Below are 25,020 nucleotides of genomic sequence, written 5' to 3'. Positions count from 1 at the left end.
TGTACACTAATGCTAGGTACACACCATACAATTTTCTGTTAGGTTTTCTCTTAGATTTACCTGCTAGATAGATTTTTTCCATGTTGTAGGTAAATCTAACAGAAGAATCTAACAGAAAATTGTATGGTGTGTACCTAGCATAACAGATGCACAAAGCTACATCGCACACTGAACCACGCATAGCGCGCCGATAAAGGCGCACGGTGCGATGATTACGTCGCACCCGCTATGCTGTATATGATTCGACGATAACGGTGCATCAGGTGCCCTCAAAATGGCACACTGAGGCGCCATTTTGGGGGCACCCGATGCGCCATTATCGTCGCATCATATACAGCATAGCAGGTGTGACGTTATCGTCGCACCATGCGCCATTATCGGCGCACTATGCGCGGTGCATTGCGCAATGTGTGGGCACAAACTAGCTAGCGCCCTAGTTTCTGCCCACAAAGTCATAAGGCTCACTAACTGGCTTAGCGCCGGTTAGTGAATGAGGCTGCTTCAGTAAACTTTAAGCATTAAATAGTATGTTCAGGAGTAAGTTTGATGCCAGGGAGGGGTATTCAATAACGGGGCAGACAAAATGAGGTGTCAGGAAGGAGAGGTTTGTCAATGGGCACGGTTACTAGGACTGCTGGGGTGAAAGATGTCAAAACCTCTAATAAAAGCAGTGCTGCAGTGCAGGCTGAAATGCAAATTGCATAACCAAAAAATGGGTCTGGTCTCCAAATCAACTGTGTCAAAATCAAACAAACATGCACTTGCTTGCACATTAACAAACACTGCAGTATGGTCAAGTACTATTACTATGCGGGAGCTGATCTGAGAGCATGGGCTAGTTTTTTAACCTCTTGCCGACCGCGTCACGCCGGCAGGCGTGGCCGCGGCGGCAGCTCCAGGACCGCCTAACGCCAATTGGCGTAAAGTCCTGGGGCTCTGTTTTGCAGGAGATCGCGCGCATCTCCTGCTTCGGGGGCGGATCTCCGCCCCGCCTTCAGTCTCCGAGCGGCTATTGCCGCTCGGGAGACTGTTAGACGGCGTGATCGCCGTCTATTTACTCTGTGCAGCGCTGCGATCAGCAGCAGCGCTGCACTGGGGACAGCCGTGTGACACGGCTGTCCCCCTGGGGGACAAGAGAGCGATCGGCTCTCATAGGCAGAAGCCTATGACAGCCGATCGCCGTAATTGGCCGGCTGTGGGGAGGGAGGGAGCGAGGGAGGGAAGGGATTTAAAGGAAGAGGGTTTTTTTTTTTTAAAAAGCGGCAACACAAATATTTATTAAAAAATAAATAAACATGGGGGGAGCGATCAGACCCCACCAACAGAGAGCTCTGTTGGTGGGGAGAAAAGGGGGGGGGGAGGGGAATCACTCGTGTGCTATGTTGTGCGGCCCTGCAGCTTGGCCTTAAAGCTGCAGTGGCCTTTTAAACTAAAAATTGCCTGGTCACTAGGGGGGTTTAGCCCTGCAGTCCTCAAGAGGTTAAAGAGAGATTGTCAGCCATAAAATAAAATTCCATTTACCCACTGCTCTGTATTTTATTATGAAGTCTACAACCTGACCCTACATTGCAAACAATCCAATATAGTCATAAATGTTTCTGCTGTATTAAATCTTATCTTAGTCAGCCTGGCTTTGGTACATTGCCAAGGAAATGGAAGCTTGTTATCTCCCCTCCCACATTCCTGATCCTCACTGACTCGTTTAATCAGTTTGAACGCTACATCGCTACATACATTACACCTGCTCACATTTTAATCTTGCATTACTGCCCAAATAAATAAACAAACACATAACTGCAGATATGGTGTAAATGTTTCCATTGTGTTTCTCACTTGGTCATGCATATTTCTCAATACAATGCTACATCCATATTTATTTTGTGTTAAACTATCAAAGAAACTATCCATCTTTAAACCCTACAAACCTATAGAGTTTTAAGCCAGCAACAATAAAACAACTTTTCAGAAGTCTCTCATCACAGCCTGTGTGAAAAAATAAATGCCTTGTTTATCAGCTGTTTGTAACAGTTTGGCGAGAGGCCTGAGCTATACAATGTAGATAGGTTCCACTTTTGTCACAAAGGAATGATTTACTGTTTGTTTCTGCACTGCCCGCAAACAAGCACTGATTTTTCAGAGATTATATGAGAACAGCTGAGAGATTTGTCAGCTACAGATAAAGGATCTGAAGAGAAAGACCTGTACTTTATTCCTGTTCTTGTATGCTTACACCTCCCATTCAGAATGAGCTTTTCCTGTCTGTAAACTGTTAACTTTAACGAAAAAGTGACACCCATGCTAACCTAAAAATAAAAAACCTATATATAAGTAGATAAATACTTGTTTTACTTACATAACATGTGTATTGCACTGTTCAAGATATGATTCCTGTGAATTTTATAAAGGAAAAGCAGAGAATCCTATTCTAGGCAGTTTCCATCTTTGTTAACTTTGACCTCCTGACATTTCCTCCCTCACTTTTTTCTCCTCTTGCTAATTGTGTATGCGTTACCCGCCCTCCTCCCAGAGTCTTCAGACACTCCCACTTTGGTCTATACTAGGAAATGCACAATGTCTTATGTAATTAGAAGGAGGGGGAAATAAAAGGGAAGAGGAGGAATATGTTATAGATAAAAAGACCCCCAGCATGCAACTGTTTGGCAATGGCACTTAAATGGCCAGTGCTCCTAAGGTATGTGATAACTCCAAACCATGACAGCAGTTTTGAAAGTTTTGAATGCAGGATTAGCATCTTTATCACTTAATACACACAGACCAGTTGCTGTTGAAATTCGATTTTTATGGTGACAATCCTGCTTTAACTGCAAGGCAGAGAGAGAGAGAGAGAGAGAGAGGCACACAGAGCTGCAGCTGATGAGTTATGTACATACCAATTTGAAGCTATATTTCTGCTTTCTATCATTCTGAACGACTTCCAGTCACAGTATTACAGCCAGTGAAGACTGTTTCTCTATGCTGGACACAGTCCTCCATAGTATTGCCCACAGTGAAAACAGTTCTATGTAAATGTCATATTTTCTTCACATAAAACATGAAAAGATGAAAAGAGTCTTTGTATTGCTATTTTCTAGTAATTACTGGAAATATATGTGGCATTTAGAATTTTAGTTGAAGAGAAACTCCGACCAAGAATTGAACTTTATCCCAATCAGTAGCTGATACCCCCTTTTACATGAGAAATCTATTCCTTTTCACAAACAGACCATCAGGGGGCGCTGTATGACTGATATTGTGGTGAAACCCTTCCCACAAGAAACTCTTGAGTAAGTACTCCTGGCAGTTTCCTGTCTGTGAACCTTGCTGCATTGTGGGAAATAGCTTTTTACAGCTGTTTCCAACTGCCAAAAAAGCCCGCAGCAGCTACATCACCTGCCAACAGTAAAAATGTCACCATGTAATAAATGTCAGATTGTAAATCAGGGATTTAAAAGATTTTACAATGGGCAAACACTGACTAAATCATTTATACATAATTATTGTAAAAATGAAGCACTTTTTTTATTACATTATTTTCACTGGAGTTCCTCTTTAAATTTAATAGTTGACAGTTGTCCTTTAAACGTGTTGTTTATATTTTATTTCTCTATCTCTTTTAGAGGTTCCAGGGTACAAAGTACTTTGAAAAAAAATGATGTAATTATGAAATAAATACATGCCTCTATAAATGAAAATATTTCTGGCTTTTATAGCAGCTACTGAGGAAAAGAAAATAAAGCCAAGTTGCTCTTTAATTTCCAGACCACGCACCAAGTCATTAGTCATTGTACAACAACAGCAGGGATCTACCTTTAAGGGCTTTATTTTTAGACCCCAAAGAACTATGCTGGATAAAAGAACACATGGAGCTATTTATACTGTTTCTTATTTTCTATAAGAAAAAAGTACAGTACATCTTTCTTAGCTGAACATTATATCATATTAGTAAAAAAAATTCACAACCCACAAAATAAGCACTGTGAAGCAAACCAACAAATTACCCAGTTAAAAGAATTATAAAACGTAATATTAATGCACACATCAATGCCTTGTGGTAACTTTAGCAAAAGGTAATAAGTGCTTGAAAAGAACCCTCGGTTTCAGGATGTAAAACATGAATGGCAGCCTGCTGGCCTACTCAAAAGGGGGATTTCCTTTAAAACCCCTTTCCGTCATCTATTCTCTGCTAACTTTCCCCCAACAGCGTGTTCACTAAACAGCATGGTCACGTGGCAGTCACTGCACATTGTTGCCCCCGTCTCCTCTACAGAGACAGAGGTGAGAAGCAACTTCTTAGGAAGGAGTGGCCAAGAACAGACCAAAGGGGAAATTCGAAAGCCCACATCTGTGTTGATATAAAAAATAATTTTCATGAAATAATACGCACAAAGGTGGCTTACCGCTATGGCAACCACAGCACAGGCAAGTGGGGAGCTTAGATCCAAGCATGCTCAGGTTAAGAAGTAGCAGAGCCGGGACAAGGTCCTCCAGCACCCAAAGCTGAGACACCAAAGTGCGCCCCTCCATCCCTCCCACCCCAATCGGCACACACTAATTGCTGTTAGACTAAAAGCCACCCCAGGGCCCCCAACACCTTCATCTTTAGTTATCTGGCTTGCAGTCACTGCCATATGTCCCTTTTTCTTATTTCTGTGTGCTTCAAACACAACAGTGGAATGATAGCTGAGTGAGTTGTGCGCCCCCTCCTACACTGCGCACTGAGGCTGGAGCCTCTCTCACCTCTGCCTCGGCCCGGCCCTAGGAAGTAGATAAGAGTAACACCTTTCCACCAAGGGGGGGAATAAAAATTGCAGGTAATAGTAAAGCAGAGGTGGCAAGAAGGAAAATATTCAATAAAAACAGTTTAAATGGTGGACTTGCCTCCCCATTAATGACCTGAATTGTCTGGTTCAGGTAAAAAACGTTATTGCACACTCCACAATGTGAGGCATTTCACAGGTAGGACTAACTTCATCAGGCAGTATAAAGACTTAATTTCAATGGGCTCTTTGAACGCTGGGCGTCTCCGTGACAGGAAATGGGGCGATAAATCCACCACTACCTCCCTCACTGTTTTGTGAGTATATATTAAAAATAATTATTTAAAAAGTTTTTTTTTTTGTGAAGCTGTACACTTCTTTCCTCATATTTATACTGTATTTCTGTCTGTTTTTCTTCTAATCATCTGCCTTCTCTCTCTTAAAAACTTCTATGAAGAGAACATATGTTCCCAGGGCTGGTTACTTGGGTGCAGGGAGACACCGAGAGATGGCTCTCCCTGCACTAGGCAACATAGGGCTATATAACAAATATATTCTACTATTGGTAGCCTAATTTGTCTCTTTGGACACTTAATTTGGGGTTTGACTAATGCTGGTACCCAAATTACAGTAATTTGAGGAGAAATTCCTCCAGTGCTGCTGTAGCAGTAATTAATAATAATTCCTTTTTTTTCTTGTATAGCGCTTTTCTCCTGTCGGATTTAAAGCGCTTGCAAGGCAGCCACTAGAGAGCCCTCAGTAGGCAGTAGCAGTGTTAGGGAGTCTCGCCCAAAGAACTCCTTACTGAATAGGTGCTGACTTACTGAACAGGCAGAGCCGAGATTCGAACCCAGGTCGCCTGTGTCCGAGGCGGAGCCCTTAACTATTACACTTTCCAGCCACCAATTAACATTATGGTCAATGGCGGCACCCAAGTCAGGTGCTATGCGGTGCCAAGATGACCTGACTCGCTCAATGGAACTGTACTCCCACATAGGATGTTTGCACATAGGATGAGCAAATTTGTGACTTTTCAAACACCCATTAACATTTATGGCAACTTTTAATCTTTTTTTTTTTTTAATTAAACTGTCCCTTTAAATGTTTTAGACTTTGAAAATAATAACTTCCTTGGTTCATCCCCTGTCCACTTCTTACAATGTTTTTATTCCCCTATTGATTTACATACAGATCTTGTGATCTGTCACTGCTGTCACTATAACAGGTGCATCTGAATAATTTATGATTGCTATTGATTAATGACTATCTTTGGCTCAATATCTAATTAATCTTTGCTCTGCCAATAATCGTGCCATAAATAATTCATAATACTCATAATATAATCTCTGCTCTTGTCAAAGACGGGAATAGCTGATCAAAGTGTTTGTTCTGCTGCTTGGGTTGTTTATGCTTTTGTTCTCTCAGGCACTCGGTATTTTATGCTGTTTTGAATCTGCGCATTACTTTTATGTCAAACACTCCCTTGCTAAAGCTGAGATATTAGGTTTTTGGAGGCGGAAATTCCTAAGTAAAATTCAAAGCTTGACTGTATCTCATAAATACCAAGAGAGAGAGTGCTCCAAAATGAATTCTTTTTCTGTGCATCTTCCCGTAAAAGATAATTTGTTACAATTGCAATCTGAAACATCTCGGCATTAAATATAAAAATACTGTTTCAGGAATCAAAACTCGGGGTACTTATAGCGGAGCTTAGTATACAGTTACTGAGCAGTGCTGATAAGATATGCATTCCGTTCCATTTCCAATTGGGCTATATTGTGGGATAGATCTACTGAAGGATTTTGCAGTGGTTTTGGGATGTATGCGACACTCACAAAATTATTATCAATATACAGCTAATATAATTAGAATAAAAAGTTCATTTATTTAAGTAATTCAACTTAAAAGGTGAAACTAATATATGAAATAGTAACCATCTGCAGGTGTTTTGGATGAATTAGCTGATTAGAGTCTGACCCTTTGAACCTAGAATATTGAGCATTATCACAATATTCTAATGGTCTGAGATTTTGATTTTGGGGTTCTCATAAGCTGTAAGCCATAATAATCAAAATTATAACAAATACAGGATTGAAATATCTTGCTTTGCATGTAATGAGTGTTCCCATATATCTGTTGCCTTGACAATAAACCTCAATGATCTTTACATGTTGGCTTCATTTGCAATAAAATATCTATACTTGGGAAAAGGAGTGCCGATTTAACCTATTATTGGACATCTGGAGCACTAACTTACTTTTTACATTGACTACGACCACTTGGAGTGCAGGGAATATCAAGTTATAAATGATTTAGTCAGTGTTTGCCCATTGTAAAATCTTTCTTCTCCCTGATTTACATTCTGCAATTCATTTACTAAAGCTGGATTCACAGTGACCAGCTGCATAATACAAACCTTAAAATGCATTAAAATAAGTGTTAACTGCAATGGCGAATGGACATACACCTTAATACAAAGCCTGCATGCAGCAAGTAAGAATAATGTGATCAGTTACAGGGCAGTACTGTGAACAGGTCCAATTTGTATGGGAAGTGAGCTGACATACAGAATTATTTTGCAACGCAACTGATCACTGTGAACTAGGCCTAAAAGTTCAATGTACATAGGGAGATATTGCTTGCTTGGCAGTTGTAATCAGCTGTTATTTCCCACAATGATGTGAGGTTCCCAGACGGCAAACTGTCAGGACCATGGCCATGACATCACACTGTGGGAGGGGTTTCACCACAATATCAGCCATACATACCCCCCTGATGATCTATATGAGAAAAGGTAAAGATTTCTCATGGGAAAGGGGGTAACAGCTACTTATTGGGATGAGGTTCAATCTTTCAGTACTGGGACTGTACATGCTAATCCTTCTCTCATGTCATGTGTTCCTTCAGGTACCCTTTAACCTCCTTGCTCGTTATCCTGAGCTCAGCTCGGGGTAACCTGCGTAGGAGGATTTCTCAGGCTCCGCTGGGCCGATTTTCAAAAAAAAAAATTCCCTACACGCAGCTAGCACTTTGCTAGCTGCGTGTGGCACGCGATCGCCACCGCTCGCTGCCAATTCGCCGCTACCCGCCACGCCGCACCGCCCCCCCCTCCAGAACCCTTGCGCAGCCTGGCCAATCAGTGGCAGGCAGCGCTGAGGGGTGGATCGGGATCCCCTCTGACGTCCCTCACGTCATCCCGCCCGGTCGCCATGGCGACCGGGGAAGCCCAGCAGGAAATCCCGTTCTGAACGGGATTTCCTGCTTACTCTGATCGCCGAAGACGATCGGAGTGGATAGGGGGATGCAGCTTGTCAGCGGCTATCAAATTTTTTTAAAAAAAAAAAGTGCTGCGCTGCCCCCTTGCCGCCAGAATTGTAACGGCAAGGGGGTTAATTGTTCAGGATGCTATTTTAAGACACTGTAGGAAATTATAGCTACAACTAAGAGTCTCAGCCCATGAAGGGTTTTCAATTTTTCTTGGAAATCCCTTTCAATTTCCATCACTAAACGCAGGAACTCGTCATAATTCAGCAACATAATTGAACTGCAAAAGATCATTCTCTCTTTCTTCTTTTTATTCTGCATTTGAATAAGTACTATTTTATACCTTTGTCACGGTTTATTGGCTTTTTCCAAATAACCATCCTGACTGCTTAGGCCCTAGCAGGAAAGTCTTTTGTTAGTCTAGTATATGTCTTTCTAGTGCCAACATTTATTTCAAGGTGGAGTGTTTGTTCTACTTCATTGATTCTGAGCTGAAAATTGCTTCTTACCGCAACAGCTTTCCATATAAAATGTGCAAATCACTACCTTCAAAATTGTAGCATGTCACTTCCAGCTGCCAGAAAGCAGTAATTCTGTCTAACAAAATCACCAGCCTTCAGCTGCATTATAGGATTGTGAACAGCACTATATTCTTGACTTCAACGGACACTTGCCTAATACCTAGACAGAAAGGTCCTCCAAATCAGTGCAAAGTCATCTTCGGACTCTCTGCAAATTGAGGAAGTGGTAGAGAGAAAGACTTCACTCGAAGCATACAAGTCCCTAATGAATCTACAGCCAAGGAAGCACAGCAATGTTTGTAGGTGTGTAGATGTGTCCTGCTGTCATTGGTAGTTGAGCTGCATGTACCGTATATACTCGACAATAAGTCTAGAAATGTAGGTCTGACTCACAATATAAGAGTATAGGTGTTGACTTATACACGAGTCAGGAGCAACACTGAGCTCACTGAGTAATGTGTGTACTATTTGTGACATTCCCATTTGCAGCAATTTACCCAGTGGTAGGTGACACATTCTTGATAAAGGAAATGCAAGGAAAACACAGGTCTGAAAGTCCTGACCACAACAATTAACAAGGAAAGGGGCTTGGATGAGTTATTGGCTGCATTAAAAGTACAGAAGGGATTAATTTCTCCAAGATGATCCAGCACAGCTCTTTTATCAAAAATTACTTTATTGGATCATTAAAACATACAAAAATATAGTTGCATAGTGGCTACACGCTATACCCTGTGGGTACAGGGGTGGATCGTCTGCACGCTTATCCCCGGAATCGCTTGTGTGCGGTCTCATACACCTTTTCTGGTTACAGGAGGGATGAATGGCTGCAATACTGTATGCACTGCAGTCATTAACCCCTCCTGGTCCCCGAGTGCAGCTGTTAATTCTTCCTGGTCCACAAATGCAGCCATTAACTTGCTGGGTAGACTTATACTCGAGTCAATAAAAAATTCCAGCTTAAAAGGGTCAAATATTGGAGTCGACTTATATACAAGGTCAAAGTACAGTATATTTGAGGATATATTGTTAATTTGCATTTCCCTTTACATTAACACTGGCCTCAGTACCATCATAAAATTGGTCCAAGCAAAGAATAACTGCAGGCACTCCATCTGTAAAAACTTAATTCAAAGTCACCTTATATGGCTGGTTAATGAGAAGCTAAGAGTTGATGCTACTGTTCTGGTAGTGGTCCATTTCTAAGCTACTAGTTTCACCAGTAGGTGGCTGCTAAAAGGTTAAATGATGTGATCAAAAAAACGGCCTTTCGTTAAAAATCAAATTGTTAATTGGAACCTTAGGGCCCCATTCACACCTAAAAACCAAAAAAACGCAAGCGATTTGGTGCACAGTTTATTTTCCTCTCCCGGCATTCCGCTGTGCGCTGCGTTTTTGTAAAAAGCACTTTTTCAGAGCGGTTTTGTAATTCACTTCCTGACGCAAGTCAGGAAGTGAACTCTTTGACCTGGAAAAAAATAAGTACGATGTATTTATTCTTAAATACACAAACGCAATCGCTGCACAAAGTGATTTTGTGATTTTGCATTTTTCCTATAGCTTCTATTATAGCAAAAACTCTTCAAAAATGGAAAAAGCACCGCTTTGCTGAGCGGATTGGAAACAAACCGCTCAGCTGTGAACTATAATTTGCCAGCCCCCCCGCAAAATTCTTCTGGCATTTTAATAGGCTGTACTGTTTAACAGAGAAGTGAGGAGGACCTGTCTCACTGCTGGAAGCTGGTAAATATGGTACCAACCCCCAAAGATGGCTCACGGGGGCTATTGTTGCACCCCTGAAATCCCAGTAGTTCCAAGTTGGATTAGGACTGTACATCTACATATTTATCTTATCATGACACATGTCAGCTCAGATACCCTTTAAATCATTTGGGAATGCTTTATACAATGTGCTATAGCATTGACAAAATTAATTTTAGTATGTATATATTTAAAAGTGTAACTTGAGCAATGCACACCAAAGTACAGAAGAGAAGAATGGTTATATAACTGAAATACAAATAATCTTTGTTGTATTTTACATTTCTGTGTTTAGAGCTTTGCAGTGCTATAGTATTTTGACAAGTGAAAGAGACATAAAGAAAGTTAATGTCAAAATGATTGAAATGTTTGATTTTTATCTTCATATTAACAAAGATCGCAGACGGCCTCTTGAGTAGGATGTGATCAGCTATGTGTGATGGGTAACAGAATGTACTGTAAAAAAATGCAGATATTTTGTTAGTTTTAGAGGAGACTTAGCAATGAATCTTTCTTAAAGAGGAACTCCAGTGAAAATAATGTAGTAAAAAAAGTGCTTCATTTTTTACCATAATTATGGATAAATGATTTAGTCAGTGTTTGCTCATTGTAAAATCTTTCCTCTCCCAGATTCACATTCTGACATTTATTACATGGTGACATTTTTACTGTGGGCAGGTTATGTAGCTGCTCCTAGCTGTTTTGGCTGTTAGAGACAGCTGTAAACAGCTAATTCCTGTCTGTGAACATTGTTACATTGTGGCAGTTTGCCCAGAGTACCGCGGTACTCAGAGCTTCTTGTGGGAGGGGTTTCAGCACAAAATCAGTCCTACAGCGCCCCCTGATGGTCTGTTTGTGAAAATCATTATAGTTCTCATGTAAAAAGGGGTATCAGCTACAGATTGGGATAAAGTTCAATTCTAGGTTGGAGTTTCTCTTTAACCACTTCGCCATATCTGGACGCATATATCCGTCCAGATAGGCAGTGGTGCTGCAGCCGTGTGGTGCGCGCGATATAATTCCCATTCACCGATCCAAGTCCCCGGCAGAAATACCGACGCTTTCTCATCAGAGAGCGTGGTATTTCTGCCCCCAGGAAACAACTTCTCTTCATTTTAGTTCCTAGATGCGACATCGTTCGCATCTAGGAACTTTTTGAATGTGGCCATCTTGTGGCCAAATAGTAAACTGCACCCACATACCTTTATTGAATAAAAAATACATTATTTTACATCTAAAATTGGCTATTTACCTCCCAAACTAAAATTACCCAAATACATTTTTGTATTAAAAAAAATAATAAAAAAAATTACAATAAAAAAAAAAAAAACTACATAAATCGTTACCTAAGGGTCTGAACTTTTTAAATATACATGTCAAGAGAGTATCTTATTAAATTTTTTAAAATTATAAGCTTGTAAATAGTGATGGACGCAAATTGAAAAAATGCACCTTTATTTCTAAATAAAATATCGGCGCCATAAATTGTGATAGGGACGTAATTTAAATGGTGTAATAAGCGGGACAAATGGGCACATAAAATGCATGGGTTTTAATTACTGTAGCATGTATTAATTTTAAACTATAATGGCCAAAAACTGAGAAATAATGTTTTTTTTCCATTTCTATCTTAATCTTCCTGTTAAAATGTATTTACAGTAAAGTGGCTCTTAGCAAAATGTACTACCTAAAGAAAGCCTAATTAGTGGCGGAAAAAACTAGATATAGATCAATTAACTTTGATAAGTAGCGATAAAGTTATTAGCGAATGAATGGGAGGTGAACATTGCTCGGATGCATAAGATTTTCGAAGCTGTAGGCTGAAGTGGTTAAAACCCATCTCGACTTACAGATATAAAGGAAGCATCTGATAACCTTCAAATACGTGAATGAAATGCAGTTACCTTACGACGCAATACAATCTTTAGATTCTAAATGATAACTTCTGACACAAAAAGAGGGAAACCATACAATATGTACAAAGGTATTAGTCTTATATCAGTGATTGATAAACATTCATACCAATGTGAAAAAAGAGTATGGGTCACACATAAAAAGGTGTTGTGTCCTGTCAGTTTTTGACAGTTGGCATCAGTTTTGCATGTGTTTCTGTGGATGTGTTCACACACAAATCTGTACACATTTCATTTTGACGTATTTTTTCACTTGAAGTCCTTGCAGATGGGCTACAAATAATTTTGATCGTTGTGGTACCCCATAACCTGTATAGGTAACGGTAAGCTGTACATGGGTTCTCTCACCTTCAGGGCTGGTTCTTGCGGTCGTCCGATGAAAGCGTCATTGAAAACGGATCTACCACTGTTCCACTCAAATAAAAAGTGTTTTTAAACAATAGTGACAGCAGATGGTGTCATATATGTAAACATCACCGTAGAGCCCATCATCTCATCTTGTCTTGTACACTGTATATAGTGTCCAGCATTGGCTGCTTACCCCTAGGGGTTCAAAACACGATGTGATGATGGAATGACAGGAACTGATGGAAACTGATGGCAAACCCTTTTCTGCACGGTTACAGAAAAGCCTTCAGCATCGGCTAAACGAGCCACTGGCAGCCGCCAGCCGCCCTCCTGCACCAGCCCTGAGTATCACAAAGCGAGAGGGGTAGGGAGGGGTCTTTAGATTTTGTTGGAAAGATAGTTACATTTCAGACTAGTTTGAAGAACATACTTTGTTATTCCCATGCTGCATCAGGGTGATACTTAAAGTTTGGCAATACCTTTCACTGTGGAGGAGTGAGTGGGAAGACACTGACAAGATTTTTTTTCTATCTTGACAAGAGAACATATGAATGCATGAACACATATAAGCTTCTTTAAGGGCACAGATGGCAGAACCGTATACATCAAATGTCTATGTAAAAATAAAATAATCACCTAAGGTTCTATTTCTAACTTAACTACACAGGAATCATGATATATCAATCCATCCATCTAATCTATCTATCTCCTCCAAAATGATTTGCATTGCTAAACAAAGCCATGCAAACCTTTGCATTGTGTCCTGTAACTGTTTGTATGGCTCCACACACTGTCCTGGCATCTCATTGAGCATCTCTAGTTTGTTCTATACAATTTCTGACTTCACTATATTGTTTGTATACATGGCTGGTTTTCAAGCAAGGCCACAAAGGCCATGGCCTAGGGCACCAGGAAGCAAGTGGCGGGCTGGCACACTCATGCAGTCAAGCTGCCAAACATGTGACCTGCTGTAGTCGTGCAAGTGTCTGGGACTCAGGGTATGAAGGGGGAGCAAACGTGGGCACCTTATTGTCTGTGACTTGAGCTGTAACTCTTCATCACCTTTGGCTGCTCTTGCTCTTCAAGTCCAGCTCCACCCAGCTCCCACCTATCAAAGCGGAAAGCATTGATTTGGCCCATAAATGGAATAAAAGTTATAACCATTCTGATAATTTCAGATTAAATCAATGCACAAAACAGATTGATAAAACGATTGACAAATTGGTCATTTGTAGTCGATTGGCACACTCCACACTGTCCATTCCAATCAATTGGAAGGTTGATTTCTCAGTAAAATTGCATCGTTAATAAGCATCTTTAAATACGTTTTTTATTGGGACCAATAAAAGTGTGTCTGTGGTAGGGAGTTTGCTGTTTGTTAGGGGGCAGCTGGTGATAGCAGGCTTGGGCGGTAATACAAATCCGGCCCTGTTTGTATATATGCTAGTGTAAGAGCCATGACCATAGACAAATGCAGGGGGGGGGGGGGATTACAGCTGCCCAGAATCCCCCTCAGACCAGGGCCGGTGCAGTGTCTAAGGACGGGCACAAGTTGAGACACCAGAATATCTGCAGGCATCCTGCAGCTCACAGCACTGCCCCCTTTCTTTCCCTGCTACAGTTGACTTTGGATGGAGCAGAAGCATGTGTACAGAGCATGGAGCAGCAGTGTGTGTACAGAACATGGAGCAGCAGTGTGTGTACAGAACACGGAGCAGCAGTGTGTGTACAGAGCATTGAGCAGCAGTGTGTGTACAGAGCATAGAGCAGCAGCATGTGTACAGAGCACTGAGGAGCAGTGTGTGTACAGAGCACGGAGCAGCAGCATGTGTGTACAGAGCATGGAGCAGTGGCGTGTGTACAGAGCAAGGAGCAGCAATGTGTGTACAGAGCATGGAGCAGCAGTGTGTGTACAGAGCATGGAGCAGCTCTGGGGAACTTAACAGAGTCCGATATGAGCACAGCACTCTGCCCTGCTGTGTGAATGCTTCACTTTCCCCTTCATTCGCAATGTCGACTGTCCTCATTATTATCTGTATCTAAACTGGTCCTGATCAATCCCTTTGTCGATCGGAGCAGATCGGACTTTTAGGAAAAAACTGTGAGATCCTGTCAGCTGGACGGGAAATTGCATTATGTGTACCCAGCATGATGTCCTACCATACTATTATACTGTAATGTGTGAGGCTGAGGGAGACCTTTCAGGAATCCCCCCCCCCCCCCCCCCTGCTTGAAAATCCTGGGTTTGCCCCTGATGACCTCCTAAATGTTGATCCATGTTTCATTTACGTACATTTTAAATGACTGTTAGTATAATTTATGACTTGTATAACAACATCATGTTCCATGGTGCTGTACAATGGAAGACACAAACATGGGTACATAGTATACAGACATTGGTACACATGACAATACAGCCATCGGTGCATAATATAGACATGATAAGGAGCCCATACATCTAGCGATGTGTGGGTAGATTCGACCAAGAGACAGATCTCTTTCTGACTGAATCCACCCATACACCACAGGCTGATCCACAATCGTTTTCAGCATGAAATCTTTAGGAAATTGGCATTGTGATCCTGTCTCACCGCCCCGACCGATGTTCCCTCTAATGTTAGATGTCCCCTGGGTGCCCATGCATGTAAATACTGTACATGTGCGCTGCCCCCTAATGAACGTTGTAATTCTGCATTGGCGTCCTATGTGGCTGCCACGTGAGGTGCATGTGTGTGATGTGCACCATGTGCTATATGCGCCACACGTGCTATATGCTAATAGTGACTTGGGGCGTGAAAGAGACTTGGCGGACACTCAGGGCAGCTGCCAGGTAAAGTATTTACATACACAGGAACCGGGGGGGGGGGGGGCATCTAATATTTCGGGGATTTACGTTGTGTTTGTTGCAATATACCACTGTGCATCCAACTGACCACGTCGGACTGAGATTTCCCATCATGTCCAATTGATAAATTCAACCAATTTCATACCGATATTGGTTGAATTGTCAATTGTGCATGCACTGATTTTTTTTTTCTCCGATTCGATAGTAATAATTGAATTGGACAGTTGATCGCCCACAAAATTGACAGATTATTGCCACCTATAGACAATGTAGGTTACAGTGAGAAATGTCTGGGGATAAGTAAAACATACAATCACTTTTTTAGTAAAATTGGAGAGGGAACAGGCATTTTTAAAGGGATGGGGAATAACAGCACTGGTACTTCTGCCATGGCAGTTTTTCTGTATCCACTATGAATAATCAGCACCACATACCATATTGGGTCAACAAAAAGTGAACCTGAACCGAGTAAAATAATTTAAAATAAACACATGATACACCTATAAATAAATATTACATTCGTATCTTGCCATCAGTGCCTCTCAGAAGCTCACCATGTTCTTCTTACAACGATTTCTTCCAGTTTTAACAAGATTTTGTCAGAACTGAAATATATCAGTTGCTATCAGCTATATATCAGTTGATGTCAGTTATAAAGGACAGCTGATAAGCAAGGTAATGTCCATGTTTCCCTATGACTCAAGTGGGTGATATTACAGTTGTGCTGACCAGAAAGCTGTTATGGGGTAATAGCCATTTTCAAAATGGAGGACGGAGAATTCCATTGATCACAGTGGAGAAACAGGATGCAGGAGAGGAGAAAGAGAATGATGACCACCCCACGGGAGGTAAGTATGACTTGTGTACAGGGGCGGCGCCAGGGGGGTGCTTGGGGGTGCTCGAGCACCCCCTAGAATTGTCCAAGCACCCCCAAAGCACCCCCTGGAGTGAACTGACTTCAGGCGTCTAAAAGACGCCAAGTCAGTTCACACAGCGGCAGCACGGAGCAGCAGGCAGGGCTACGGTAAGATGGCCGCCCGGAGCCCTGTTCTGCAGACTTCGAGTCTGCAGTGCATGGCTTCGGGCGGCCATTTTCCCGTAGCCCTGCTCTCTGCATGCAGGCAGGAAGTCTCGTCGTGACGTCGGGAAGGAAGAGGATCGTGGGCGCGCGGGCGCTGCGCGCCACAAGGAGGTCGGGACAGGAGGTCGGGAAAGAAGGTCTTCTGGCTGTAGGTGAGTAAATGGGTTTTTCTTTTCTTTTTCAGGTGATGCTGATTGTGCATATTGGGGCCATATCTGCTACGGATTGTGCATATTGGGGTCATATCTGCTACGGATTGTGCATATTGGGGTCATATCTGCTACGGATTGTGCATATTGGGGTCATATCTGCTACGGATTGTGCATATTGGGGTCATATCTGCTACGGATTGTGCATATTGGGGTCATATCTGCTACGGATTGTGCATATTGGGGTCATATCTGCTACGGATTGTGCATATTGGGGTCATTTCTGCTACCGATTGTGCATATTGGGGTCATTTCTGCTACCGATTGTGCATATTGGGGTCATTTCTGCTACCGATTGTGCATATTGGGGTCATATCTGCTACCGATTGTGCATATTGGGGTCATATCTGCTACCGATTGTGCATATTGGGGTCATATCTGCTACCGATTGTGCATATTGGGGTCATATCTGCTACCGATTGTGCATATTGGGGTCATATCTGCTACCGATTGTGCATATTGGGGTCATATCTGCTACCGATTGTGCATATTGGGGTCATTTCTGCTACCGATTGTGCATATTGGGGCCATATCTGCTACCGATTGTGCATATTGGGACCATATCTGCTACTGATTGTGCATATTGGGGCCATATCTGCTACCGATTGTGCATATTGGGACCATATCTGCTACCGATTGTGCATATTGGGACCATATCTGCTACCGATTGTGCATATTGGGGCCATATCTGATAACGATTGTGCATATTGGGGCCATATCTGATAACGATTGTGCATATTGGGGCCATATCTGATAACGATTGTGCATATTGGGGCCATATCTGATAATGATTGTGCATATTGGGGCCATATCTGATAACGATTGTGCATATTGGGGCCATATCTGATAACGATTGTGCATATTGGGGTCATTGGACGTGTTTTTTGTTAAAATCTGCTCACATTACGTGTATTTTCTTGAGAAAACCTGCACAATTATGTGAATTTTCTGGGAAAAGGGTCACCAAAACTTGGGCCCTCTGTCTTTGCGTTGCACTTTTAAAGGGAACCCGAGGTGAGAATAATATTGAGGCTGCCATATTTATCTCCTTTTAAGTAATACCAGCTGCCTGGCTGCCGTGTTGGTCCTCTGCCTCTAATTCTTTCAACCATAGACCCTGAACAAGCATGCAGCAGGTCAGGGGTTTCTGACAATATTGTCAGAACTGACAAGATTAGCTGCATGCTTGTTTCTGGTGTAATTCAGTTCACTACTACAGCCAAATAGATCAGCAGGGCTGCCAGGCAACTAAAATTGTTTAAAAGGAAATAAATATAGCAGCCACCATATCACTCTCACCCTGGGTTCACTTTAAATTACAGTTAGCCCCGCCCTCATCCGGTCATGACCACGCCCATTGTAGCCACACCCATTTTTTGCCGCGGCGCGGTCGTCAGCTCCCCCGGAAATTGGTCCAGCACCTGCATAGCACCCCCTAAAAAAAATTCCTGGAGCCGCCACTGCTTGTGTATGTTTATTTTGACTTTTAATTTTCAGTTCAGGTTTTCTTTAATCATATTGTGTATTTTTTTTATTTTTTTTCAAATCCGTCAATAGAAAGTATAAGGGCTGGTACTGAAAATCTCTCATGACACATTTGTTTCAGTAGTAAATTATTCACAGACTCTTCAAAACATCCATTACCAGTGAGTTTGCACTGCAGCATTTCCATCAATATGCAACGCATCCTCTCACCCACGCTGCAGACAATATTTATTATTTTCTCTTATATCACCTCGCTCAATAGCGTGTCTAGAGCCAGTCCCCAGGGAGCCATGTGACAAGCTAAGATTTATGACTATCTCCAGTGGAAAGTGATTGAGCCTAGTAATTTTCAGGTGACATATCCTAATGGCCAGCTAAATAATGGACTCTCTAATGACTGGTTTTGAAGGTGCTTAGAACGTTGTAAACTGACTTCGATTTAATTAGAAATCAGAAAACCTCTTAAAATTCACTCCATCAATACACTCTCACATTCCATCAATTTAGTTTTCATTTTTTGTTATTTTTATTTTATTTATCTTACAGTCTACTGAGTTTTTTCTTTTTATTTGATATTTATTTTATTTATATAAAGGACCACTATCGCGAAATATTATACAATCTAAACTACCTGTAAACACGTTCAAATAAGAAATATGTTTCCTCCAGAGTAAAATGGAAATACATTTATTTTCTCATATGTGGTATAACAACAGAGGCGCCAAGTAGAGTAAAATTAGTTAAAATTGTTAAAAAGGGGGAAGTGGGGGGACTCACCTCCCTTCTGAAAAAATGGCCAGACAACGGGCAGGCTACTTCAAGTTTAAAGTAACATTTATTATGAGCTCCAAAAGTGCAACGCGTTTCACCCCTCCGCCCTTGGTGGAGGGGTGTATCCCCATTTCCTTCTATCTACAGAGAGCGACTTCTTAACCCTGAGCGGGGTCAGGTTACAATTCTCCCCGCCTGCTTATCCAGTGGTTGCCTTGGAGGTGACCCGTCCTTGTGAGTATAACCATTGTGTGTGTTTGCATCAGACTTCACCTCATTAACATACTACACCATATCGGGCTCTCGGTTCTTCCCCTTTCTTACAAAATGTTCTCATATGTGGCTGTCACTTACAGTAGATAGTAAGAGTCTGCCAGAACTGACGGGTTTTGGACTAGCCCATTTCTTCCTGGGGGATTTTCAGTATTTAATTTATTCTTCACAAAAACACTCTTTGAAAGGGCTGGTGCACACCAGAGCAGTTCTGTAGCGTTTTTTTTTAAACGCTTGCAGGGGGAAAACCACTTGGCTAATGAAAGTGAATGGGATGGTGCACACCAGAGCGGTTCGTTTTTCCCCAAAACGCAAACTCCTGACCTGCAGCATTTTTTAGATTTCTGAGGCGTTTCTGCCTCAATGTTAAGTATAGGGAAGTAGAAAATTGCTCTGAAAACTGCTAGATCAGAGTAGTTTTCCAAGCGTTTTTGTTACATTAGCTGTTCAGTAACAGTTTCACTGTAACAATATTTGTAATCTGCTACACAAAAACAGTCCAAAAAACGCTAGGCATGTTTAGAGAATCTCTCTAAACTTGCCTGGAATCGCTCTGAAAATCTGCGTCAAAAACCTCTAGCGTTTTGCAGATCTGCTACAGGTTTTTGGTGTGCACTGGCCCAAAAAAGGATCTATAAAAACATGCTGGTAAGTTTGTGCACTATTTTGGCATGTACGTGTGCACATGTAATTTGATTTTACAATTTTTTACGATAGTAGTCCTTTAATAAACATAATAGCAATTAAATTGTAAAGGCGGTGTTGACCCACACAATTTTCACAGAATCTCATTCATCAAATCTAATTTTCTCAAATTTGTTTAAGTTAATTTTATTTGTTTATTAACCCTTTCGGGACCGGCCACCTAACCCCCCTTAAGGACCAGGCGTTTTTGCTGAAAGGGGGGCCCGTTTGGGGGGTTAGGGCAGCCGGATCCCTGCAGGGACTTGCTAGGCAGTGTCCTCCCACGGTGGCTTGGTGTCCCCCCTTCATGCAGACCCCTTCACTCACCTTCCATGCTCCAGCGACGAGCCGCACCGGACCCCTCTGCTCCTGCCGGCATCTCTGCTCTTACTGCCGCTCAGTTCCAGGTTGCGGCTTGATGACATCATCAAACCGGGACCCGGCGCTGACGTCAGAAGGAGCAGAGATGCCGGCAAGAGCGGTGGGGAGCGCCGATCGTCGCGGGAATGGCAGGGAGGTGAGTGAATCCTCTTCTTTCCCCCTACAGCTGCAGCTGTCAAATTGATCACCACGATCCACTGTCGATTGTAGTGATCACGTGATCAGCAGCCATACGCGATGGCTGCTGATCACTGCTGATCAATGAGGGGAGATGTCAGCTGTCATATGACAGCTTAATCTCCCCTCTCCAGTGCGCACGATCGCGTGGGGACGGTTCGTTAGCGCGGACGTTGAATCAACATCCATTCAGAGCTGCAGCACCACCTGCTGGACATAGATTCAATCTACGTCAGTCCCCAAAAGGTTGATTTAATTTTTTTCATGTGCAGAATAATGAACCACTGAGGCAGTCATACACTATGAGATGGGCACCTCCGATTTGACAAACTAATAATATCCCCCTGACTGAAATCACCACTTGATTTGGTGAAAAACCCTCTCTATCTCTAGAGGTTAATATGCCATGACAATACGTAGCCATGGATACCACTTCAGCTAAGCTATGTTGAGTACGACAAGTTTACGTCTGACAACACACTTGTCTGTGCTGAAAACCAAGAGTTTATTGCCATGTGCGTTTCTGCATTTTTACTGCTTTTGCATTATTTAATTTGCAATCTTCATACTTATTTTATCTGTTTCCGATTTGCGTTTTTAATAAACAACTCACAAGTGAAAAAAATTATTGCACAATTTTTTCCCCCAGTTTTTTAAACACATGTGACTTGCATGTGTTTTTGATCTCTCATAGGATAGCACTGCATGTGAATTGCATGCAGAGCAACCCTCATTACCTAGGTAACACAAGAATTGTTAGACTAACATGCTCTTTGCGAGTAGTGCAGGGATGTTGAACTCCAGTCCTCAGAGGCCGAGGTCCTCACACAGTTTTGGCATAGCTCAAATGAATTGATGGGACTAAATCAGGAAAGGTGTGGCTCATGATGTAGAACACTATTCTCCATGTCTTAAAGGAAACCTGAAGCGAGTACAATTATCATACCTCCCAACTTTTGAAAATACCAAAGAGGGACACTTAAGCCATGCCCCCTGCGCGGCCTTAAGCCACACCCCTGCTGTGTGGAGAGTAGGGTGCACATGGGTGGTAGGAAGGTGCCTGTGGGTGGAGAGTAGGGTGCACATGGATAGGGTGGAGGGTGCCACTAGGTGGAAAGTAGAGTGCCAATGGGTGGGGAGGAGGATGCATCTGGGTTGAGAGGAGGGTGCCCATGGGTGCGGAGGAGGGTGCCACTGGGTGGAGAGTAGGGTGCCCAGGGGTGGAAAGGAGGGTGCCACTTAGGGTGGGGAGGAGAGTGCCACTTTGGGTGGGGAGGAGGGTGCCACTTTGGGTGGGGAGGAGGGTGCATCTGGGTGGGGAGGAGGGTGCCACTTTGGGTGGGGAGGAGGGTGCATCTGGGTGGGGAGGAGGGTGCCACTTTGGGTGGGGAGGGTGGGGAGGAGGGTGCCACTTTGGGTGGGGAGAAGGGTGCATCTGGGTGGGAAGGAGGGTGCCACTTCAGGTGGGGAGGAGGGCGCATCTGGGTGGGGAGGAAGGTGCCACTTTGGGTGGGTAGGGTCGGGAGGAGGGTGCCACTTTGGGTGGGGAGGAGGGTGCATCTGGGTGGGAAGGAGGGTGGAGGGTGCCACTTTGGGTGGGGAGGAGGGTGCAACTTTGGGTGGGGAGGAGGGTGCATCTGGGTGGGGAGGAGGGTGCCACTTTGGGTGGGGAGGAGGGTGCATTTGGGTGGGGAGGAGGGTGCCACTTTGGGTGGGTAGGGTGGGGAGGAGGGTGCATCTGGGTGGGGAGGAGGGTGCCACTTTGGGTGGGGAGGAGGGTGCATCTGGGTGGGGAGGAGGGTGCCACTTTGGGTGGGGAAGAGGGTGCATCTGGGTGGGGAGGAGGGTGCCACTTTGGGTGGGTAGGGTGGGGAGGAGGGTGCCAACTTTGGGTGGGGAGGAGGGTGCATCTGGGTGGGGAGGAGGGTGCCACTTTGGGTGGGGAGGAGGGTTCATCTGGGTGGGAAGGAGGGTGCCACTTTGGGTGGGTAGGGAGGAGGGTGCATCTGGGTGGGGAGGAGGGTGCCACTTTGGGTGGGTAGGGTGGGGAGGAGGGTGCCACTTTGGGTGGGTAGGGTGGGGAGGAGGGTGCATCTGGGTGGGTAGGGTGGGGAGAAGGGTGCCACTTTGGGTGGGGAGGAGGGTGCCTGGGCAGAGAAGAGGCAAAAAAAAATCGATAATCCAGCTGCGCAATGCTGGGAGTGGGGGCTGCATCATTCCTCCCTCCGGCTCTCTGAAACTGCCTACTGTGTGTGTTCCCCCCTCCACCGGGATGCACAGTTTGCGCAGCGGTGGTCACATACCTGTCTATGCGCTCGTACGGGAGCCGGCTTCATTCTACTTCCTGTTTCCTATGACATCATAGGAAACAGGAACTAGAAGAGAAGAGCCAGCTCCCGTACGAGCGCATAGACAGGTATGTGACCACCGCTGCGCAAACTGCGCATCCCGGGGGAGGGGGGAACACACACAGTAGGCAGCTTCAGAGAGCCGGAGGGAGGGAGGGAGGAATGATGCAGCCCCCACTCCCAGCATTGCGCGGCTGGATTATCGTTTTTTTTTTTTGCCTCCTCTCTGCCCGATTTTTTTTTCAGTCGCCTTTTTCAGCCCGGGACTTCGGGGGATGGCAGCGGGATAGTGGGAGGGGCCCCCCAACCCGGGACAGTCCCGCCGAAAACGGGACGGTTGGGGGGCATGCAATTATTTAAAAAAAAAACATGACGTAGCTGCAAATGAATATTACATACTAACCTCACCGTCAGTTCCTCTCAGAAGCTCACCATTTTCTTCTTACAGTGATCCTTTCCAGTTCTGACAATATTTTGTCAGAACTGAAATATACCAGTTGCTGTCAGCTATATATCAGCAGTTGTCCGTTATAACTGAAAGGACAACTGATGTGCAAGATAATGTCCATATTTCCCTATGGCGCAAGTGAGTGATATTACAGTTTAACAGTGACTAGGAAGCTGTTATGGGGTAATGGCTTTGTTAAAATGGAGGACGGAGAAGAATTCCATTGATCACAGTGGACAAATGGGACGCAGGAGAGGTAAGTATGACCTGTGTATGTTTATTTTGACTATTTATTTTCAGTTCAGGTTTTCTTTAATATGTCCTAAACACTGGCATGGATTTGGCCTTCGAGGACTTGAGTTCGGCACCTCTGATGTAGTATAATGTGCATTACCATAGCAGTGCTTGCAGTACCTAGGTTATATAGGTCGCACTAATAGCACAATGGGCGCTCCCACGTCCCAGTAAGTAAGGGTAAAATTGCTGTAATTTAACCCACAATTTAGTATTTTTAGATTTCCATGGGTTAACAGCATTTATGGAAAAACATTTGAAAAAAAAATTGACAAAACCAGTTGATTTTACTTCACCACTTTGTGAATTCAGCCCAAATCATTGTTTTATATTTTAAACTTTCAAAAATATGTGTGGCTTTTACCAGTATATAAATTCTCTTTCCATAATTTTTGCAGTGGTAGAACCATTTCACAAACATTCCTACACTGCCTGGGTGCACTGCTGAAAGAGGAATGAGCTATGATGATGAATGACAATGAATTAGAGATATCATTCCCAGACTCACCTTGGGGTGCATAGCCAGGTGACTTTTATTTCTGAGACTTCGCTTTCTCCTGGACTTGGTGGCTCCACTGTCATAGAAATGGTATAAACTTTCTGCAAAGGGTAACTGAAAAAAAAAATACAGTTACTGTTAACCACTTCAGCCTTCAGTCATTTTTCACCTCATGCAGCATAGAAATCAGGCAACTGGCATTGTTTATTAGACAATCAGGCCTAGTGCACACTGGAGCGTTTCCGCTGCGGTTTGCGATCTGCTTGCGGGTGCGGATCCGCTAGGGTAATGTATTTCAATGGGCTGGTGCACACCAGAGCGGGAGGCGTTTTGCAGAAACGCATACTCCCGGGCTGCTGCAGATTTTGGATTGCGGATGCGTTTCTGCCTCAATGTTAAGTATAGGAAAACCGCAAACCGCTCTGAAAAACGGCACTTCAGAGCGGTTTGCCAGGCGTTTTTTGTTACAGTAGCTGTTCAGTAACAGCTTTACTGTAACAATACATGAAATCTACTATACCAAAACCGCTACACAAAACCGCAAAACGCTAGCTGAAACGCTGCAGAAAAATAAGAAAAAGAGTTTCAAAATCTGCTAGCATTTTGCGGATCTGCTAGCGGTTTTTGGTGTGCACTAGGCCTAACAGCTCCATATTGCTCTCACTTCAAGTTCTCTTTAAGGCCTAGTGCACACCAGAGCGGTTCTGCTGCGGTTTGCGATCCTCTTGCGGGTGCGGATCCGCTAGGGTAATGTATTTCAATGGGCTGGTGCACACCAGAGCGGGAGGCGTTTTGCAGAAACGCATACTCCCGGGCTGCTGCAGATTTTGGATTGCGGATGCGTTTCTGCCTCAATGTTAAGTATAGGAAAAACGCAAACCGCTCTGAAAAACGCCTGTTCAGAGCGGTTTGCCAGGCGTTTTTTGTTACAGTAGCTGTTCAGTAACAGCTTTACTGTAAC

At 43.5% G+C, this 25,020-nt stretch overlaps 1 protein-coding gene across 1 annotated transcript in view; it reads right to left on the bottom strand.

Annotated features, from left to right (window-relative positions):
• Positions 1-25,020, bottom strand: part of PCSK2 (proprotein convertase subtilisin/kexin type 2) — a 277,467-nt gene that overhangs the window by 136,307 nt on the left and 116,140 nt on the right. Inside the window, exon 2 of the mRNA XM_068232302.1 lies at positions 24,069-24,173. Within this exon, the coding sequence (XP_068088403.1) occupies positions 24,069-24,173 (105 nt within the window). The remainder of the gene's footprint in view (positions 1-24,068; positions 24,174-25,020) is intronic.

Source organism: Hyperolius riggenbachi, chromosome 4 (genome assembly GCF_040937935.1).
Source record: "Hyperolius riggenbachi isolate aHypRig1 chromosome 4, aHypRig1.pri, whole genome shotgun sequence".
NCBI classification, from domain to species: domain Eukaryota; kingdom Metazoa; phylum Chordata; class Amphibia; order Anura; family Hyperoliidae; genus Hyperolius; species Hyperolius riggenbachi.
Note: the sequence above shows the minus strand (reverse complement) of the source record. Positions and strands in the feature narration are given on the sequence as shown.